The following is a 6,374-nucleotide window of genomic DNA, read 5'->3' as shown; positions in this document are numbered from 1 at the left end:
AGAGCGGGGGGGAGGGCCATCGATCATTCTGATTGGCCAATCCAGCCAAAACCACAACAGATTTATTGGCGCCCAAGGTGGGGCTTGACTGTAGCGCTACCAGAGTTCTGATAGATGGTCTGAATAGTTTGAATTCCAGCTTCCTCAGAGATTGAAAAAGACAGCTCACATCATGTCATTGTTAAACAGATTATTATATTGTTTCTTTGTAGGGATTTCTTTAAAGTTAATTGATACAACAATGATTAGCTTGCCTTATATGTTTTATTGCTTGCTTGCTCTTTGTGTCTGTATGCAGTGGTTCAAATGTGCTATTTTACTGCTGTGTTTAATCCTGATCCAGGCTGTGCCTGAATGCATAGCTTCTTTACCTGCATACCTCGGGCATTACATAATGGATTCTCTTACTAATTGCACTAATTATACTTTGAATTTTAGCATGGGAATGTTTACTTCGCCCATTACTGCTCATGCCAAATTGTCACCATCAGAGCCAGGAGAGGGATCTCCTTCAGATAGCATGAATGACAGTTGCTTTCCTAAAATCATGGTTTTGGTGTCGATTTTCCTGAATGGGTTACAGGGATGGTTTTTCTTTAAATCTTAGTGCAGGAGTAGGTGTTGTATGATAAGCACTGATGCTACTCAAACTCCATCGGCACGAGTAAAAAACCGGCCAAACAACACTTTTGCCTTAAGTATTTGTAAATTCCTCTTAGCCAAAACTTTTTTTTTTTTTTGGTGATGCCACTTTTTGCTGTCCTAGGATCCTATCCTGTTGGGGAAGGATGTGTTGTCTTGGAACACAGTTATACTTCTGTACTGCTTTTGGCTGGGATCGAGTTAATTTTCTTCATAGTAACTCTACAGTGCTGTTTTGGATTTGTGACAAAAACAGTGTTGATCACATGCCCATGCCTTAGCTATTGCTGAGCAGTGCTTACACAGTATTAAGGCCTTTTTTCTGTTCCTCATGCTGCCCCCCCATTTCGAGCAGACTGGGAGGGGCACAAGGAATTGTGAGGGGACAGCTGACCCCACTGACAGGATTGCCCACATCATATGGTGTCATGCTTAGCAATAAAATCTGCATGGAAGAAGACGGAAGAGGGGACATTTGGAGTGATGGTGTTTGTCCTTCCAAGTCAGGGTTAGGTGTGATGGAGCCCTGCTTTCCTGGAAATGGCTGAACACCTGCCTGCTGATGGGAAGTAGTGAATGAATTCCTTATGTTGTTTTGCTTGCATGCACAACTTCTGCTTTGCTTATTAAACTGTCTTTATTTCATCCCATGACCTTTCTCACTTTTCCCCCTCTGGTGCTCTCCCAACACACCCTGAGGGGCAAGTGAGCAAGCAGCTAGGGAGGAGCTTAGCTGCTGACCAGGATTAAACCACAACAGACCCTTAAATATATTTGGTATGAATATACTGAAGTTACAGGCTATTAAGACTGTTAGGCACTTGGGTGACAAACCATCAGACCCAGAACTCCTTAGGCTCTATAGATGAAATACCAGCCGAGGGGTCTACTACTTTGCTATTACAGGCTGCACCTAAATTACCTAAAAGTACCTTAATGCATGTATGACAATATCTTTTTTGCCTCAAAGCCGCACTGGGCATAACTACTCTTATTCAGGAGTTAGAACGATTGAATATTATTCAGAAAACGCATTCCCCATGTTAACTCACACAGGTGGCCCATAAGCCTAACAGCACCCAGTGTTTGGCTGTAGGTTATCCTCAATGGAATGAAAATACTGGACACTTACATGCTGCTGTCCTATCTATCACAGATCTTATTTTTTCTATAGAGCAAAGAGTCCATCCTTGCTGGATATTAGGATATGTTTTTCACAGTCCCATTACAACCTGAGGATCAAGAGAGATTCACTTTTACCTGGGGCAGAATAGAGTTCACTTCCACCTTATTACACCATGGATTCAAACATAGCCCTACATTGTCACATCAGGTTTAGGGGAGGATTTAAGAAAAAGTCCCACAGGAACAAGGAGTGATAATATATTAATGTATAGAGGGGATTGATTGCAGGAGATTCTCCCAAGAGGGTCCAAAGAACGTGTGGTAGGGCATCCTATCCCACCTGGAAAGTAAGGGGAATACCATCCCTGAGGCTAAATGACAGGGATCTAGCCAGAAGGTTCAATTTTTAGGTGTAACTTGGCAAGGTGGCAGATGGTATATTCCCTCTGCAGCAAAATATCCAAGTTAAGTTCACCTTTTGCTAAGAAGTTTTGACAAGTCCTAGGAACTTCAGGACTCTGAAAGGCTCATATCCACAATTCAACATAACTGCCTGAACTTTATGCAATCTGCTACAGAAGTGTGGTACCTGGGAATGGGCAGATACTCATGAAGAAGTGTAATACACATCACTTTAGAAAATCAGCCCACAGGCCCCATAATAGCAGGGATCCCCTTCAGCCTACATTAGAAGCATTTAGCTTACAGAATCCCTTTCAGAGAAAACAATCACAACCCTCTTCACAAACCAAGCTACTTCTCTAATGAAATACTGCCTACTTTGACATCAGCGTAATCAGTACAAGGTAACAATATTGCAGGCAGCCTCTGCATAAAGTAACGCTCCGAATTACTGGAACACTGTCCTGTTTGGCGTGAAGCAGAGACGACTGTCTGTCCAGTGAGGGGCTCTTGCTCCGCTTGTTGCCGTGGCAACCAGGGTCGGCTGACTTCCTTGTTTACCCCCAGAAGGGTCACACCCGTGGACAGGTCAGGTGACCCAAACTGACCAATGGGGTGTTCCACCTGCCATGCTCAGTGTAAACGCTGAGGGATCAGGTTGGCTCCTCTCCAATGACTCCTCAGTGGCTCTTTCTTCAGGGACTGACGTCTGAGGACTTCGTCAGCGCATCTGCGTTTTGATCCTGGTCAGTGTGTTCCAGTCCCCATTTGTCACTGAGTCCAGTCTGGAACTTTCACAGTGCCTGCCAGTGACATCTCCCTGGGAGCTTGATACGGTTTTATGTATATCTGTATGTATTTTATCTATTTCATTATTTCCTTTTTTTTTAAATTTTATTAATTTTTCATTAAAGTAGTTTAGTTTTTTCTAAACTCACAAATATCTCTCTCTTCTTCCTCTCCTTAGAGTGATAGGTGGGGGACAGCATCTGTTGTCTTGTCATTGGCCAGTCCAGCCCAAAATGACAAACGCAGCACTTCCTCATGGTAAAAAGAGCTCAATTCAAGACATGACAAAACAGTACAAGTACTGGCACGAGGCAGTAACAGGCACTGTAAAAAGTCTGCTGTGACTAAAACTCAGTTACTAGCTCACAGAAGAAATATGGCGTTGCTTTTGCTTTACTGTGCGTAAATTCAAGATCCAGGAAGTTCTAACTGAAGTAGAAACTGGCACAGGCCTGCTGGATAAAGCTGAGCCACCCTTCCCCCTTCTCTTCCTCTGTTCATGTTCATGTTTTACAGCTGAGTTGCTACACATTTAGCAACCTGAAAAACACATAATTGCCTTGTTTTTTTCACGCTCCTTTGCTTTTCCTCAGTACAAATTGATTTTAAAGGTGAGGAGAGAGCAAGCTTAAACCAAGAGCCAGGGAAATAATACCACATGACCTCTAGTTGTAAGTGATGATTATTAAAAATAAATCACTACCAGAGTTAACTGACACAACTGCTCTTCCATTTATTTAAAATCAAACTGTTTGTGAACTGGATTCATTAAAAACTTCATTTTTCACACAGAGAGGTTCAGGAAGGTTCATAGCCATAGCATGTGGCAGCTTAGAGGCAGCTGCATAACAAAGCAACTTGCTAGCACTTAACACTTTGAACAAAATGGAGATGTACTTTTTTCTAAACAGTGCAAGAAATGTTCCATCACAAGTCATTGCTTGATGACACTAGGGAGTATTCTGTGATCAGAATTCACCTGCAGGGACAACAGACATCTTCCCCATACTCCCAATTACACTATCATTCTCAGGTCAGATATACTTAAATGAAACTTTTTAGAACCATTTAGTATCAGATGTCTGCTTCTGGCACAATGTTTAATTGAAAAACAGGGGAGAGCTGCTACAGTCCATTTTATGTTTTCATATATTGAGTTTTCTTAAGTGTTCATATACTGTCCAACTTCTTCAGGATGAAAGGAGCTGAAAAGAGAAAATAAAGTAGCATGAACTTAACACAGCTGAAGACAACAAGAAGTCTGCAGTAAGTCTGTGGTTAAACTACAGCACATTTATGCGGCATAGAACACATTCAAACTCTGTCTGAGATTCCACCGTCTGCCTCCCACATGGTCCCTTCTCTCCCTGCATGATTGCTTTAACAGGTGAGGCAGCATGATTCACGAGGGGAATCGGGTATGCCTGCTTCTGCTGCAGCTCAGTGCTCTCGACGCTTCTAGGCACAGGGGGGGTGCGGGGGGGAAACACCCAAACGTGACTTTTTGTTTGCTGAGCAGAAGGGCACCTTGAAAGGAAAGCTGAAAGGCTCTGATGCAACACATTAAGGAACCGCCCGCAAGACAGCCTGCGCGCCCATGTTCTTTCATAACCTAGAAAAGAACCAGCACCGCTGCTCGCCCAACCTTAGCGCCCCAGGCGCCGCAGGGAAGGCGCTGGGCCTGTCCCGCTCCCCAGGGACGTGGCCGGCCAGCGGGACGCGGCTCCCCGCGGGCTCTCCGGCGCCGCCTCCTCCAGTCACGGGCCGTGAACAGGCGGCTAGGCCACGCCGATCCCTCCCGGTCCGCCGCGGGGGCGCAGGCCCCGGCCGCCCCCCGCCCCCCCGCGCACTCACTGATCCGCAGCAGCGCGACGTAGATGAGGAAGTTGCGGACAGAGGTGAGGACGTCGCGGCGCATCTTCCGCTTCAGCTCCTCCGGGTCCATCTTGGGCCCTAGCCCCTCGATGCGGAACATGCCGGCGGCCCTGCGCGCGCCGGCGGCTACGGCGGGCGAGGAAGGACACACGCTACCGCCGTGGGGGAGGCCGGATCACGTGATGGGGGCGGGCTGTGTGGGCGGCAGCGCATGCGCAAGGAGGGGCGGCCCCAGTGGAGCGCCAGTGTCCGCGGAGCCTACCAGGACGGTGGAACTTCGCGGGGGCGGAGCCTCTCGGCGGCAGCGGGACTGGCCAGCCTCCAGCCCGGCCCGGGAGGGCTGTGGTGTTTCCGCCGGTTCGCGGCCCGCCTCTGCGGAAGGGTGCTGGCCGCGGTGGCACCTGCCCGAAAGCACAGACCCGGATCCGACCTGGGGCCCAGGAGCTTGCACAAAGGCAACCCCAGTTCCCAAACAAGTCCAGGGAGACCATCGGAGGCCAGTAATATTTAACAGGTTCAAAGAGGCTACAAGGGCCAGGGATGTAGGCTTCGGAGAGGCCTCTTGCCAACCACAAAGGCCCCTCCTGCAAAAGCTGGGAAGTTGGGCTGTGGATGATGCAGGATAATGGATGACTGTGAATGCTGGCTTGAATTGTGCCCATTTTTAGGGATAGGAGCTGATTCAGGCCTGAGACGTGGCTCACCCAGAGAACTGTGTACGCAGCCCTCAGTCCTCACTCTTGAGCTCTGTCTGCACCACATTGGCTTTGGCCAGCCAAGCCCTACAGCTCTTGCCTGTGGCAGGCAGCTGGCAATGTTTTCAGGAGCCCTCCTCAAATATCAGGAATACTGTCAGAGATGGACACATGCGCTAGTGATGCCTGGAGAGGATCAAGCAAGCAGGCAGCGTCTGGTGGCTCTCCCCACCACCCACACAAGACATCTGGGTTCTACAGCCCACCATGCTCTGGCTATGCTCCCTGGGATGAGGCAATGCACAGTTGGCAGGTAATTAAAAAAAACGGATTTCTCTCAGCTAAGCTGCCTATGACCTGAGGCAAAGCCAATTACAGAGCAGCTGTTTTCATTGTGCCAGTGATTAACGGCACTAATTGCATCTCCCACTGGTTGGAGGAGCTTTCCTGCCTTTCTGTGCTATCTCAAGGCCCTCCTTGACTTTGCAAAGGATGGCCAAGGCGGGGTTTTCCCAAACCACCCTCCTCCTAGCACATTTGCAGGATATTCAATCCCCGGGGCAAACTCTTCTGGCCACAGAAGTTGTAAGACTGCCCTTGTAGACAGCTTTATGTCTGTCGTGGTTTTGGCCAATTGTCCAATGGCTAGCTACAGATGCTCTCCCCCCACCTCTCACACATGGAGAGGAAGAGGAGAGATAAAGAGATTTACAAGTTTAGAAGGAACTAAACTGCTTTAATGAAATAAAATAAAATGAAAATAATGAAATAGATACAATATATATACAAAACTGTAGCAAGCTCCCAGGATGACATCACCAGCAGGCACCAGGGAAATTCCCAGAC

At 47.6% G+C, this 6,374-nt stretch overlaps 1 protein-coding gene across 1 annotated transcript; it reads right to left on the bottom strand.

The window, feature by feature from the left end:
• Nucleotides 1–3,671: 3,671 nt before the first annotated feature.
• TOMM5 (translocase of outer mitochondrial membrane 5) lies at nucleotides 3,672–5,120 on the bottom strand. Its single transcript, XM_074569884.1, has 2 exons — nucleotides 4,813–5,120; nucleotides 3,672–4,163 (listed from the first exon to the last, which is right to left on the bottom strand). Exons 1-2 carry the CDS (start codon nucleotides 4,931–4,933, stop codon nucleotides 4,129–4,131), a joined length of 156 nt encoding a protein of 51 aa, XP_074425985.1. The 5' UTR covers nucleotides 4,934–5,120; the 3' UTR covers nucleotides 3,672–4,128.
• Between the last annotated feature and the right edge of the window lie 1,254 nt (nucleotides 5,121–6,374).

The sequence above is a fragment of the Larus michahellis genome, chromosome Z (assembly GCF_964199755.1).
Source record: "Larus michahellis chromosome Z, bLarMic1.1, whole genome shotgun sequence".
NCBI classification, from domain to species: Eukaryota; Metazoa; Chordata; class Aves; order Charadriiformes; family Laridae; genus Larus; species Larus michahellis.
The sequence above is the reverse complement of the archived record's forward strand: the minus strand, read 5'-3'. Positions and strand labels throughout refer to the sequence as shown.

Excerpts from the sequence above, each read along its gene's own strand:
- TOMM5 (XM_074569884.1), bottom strand. The coding sequence starts at position 4,933 with ATGTTCCGCATCGAGGGGCTAGGGCCCAAGATGGACCCGGAGGAGCTG. Across the intron at positions 4,164-4,812 it reads CGTCGCGCTGCTGCGGATCA|CTCCTTTCATCCTGAAGAAG; the intron begins GTGAGTGCGCGG and ends TTCTCTTTTCAG.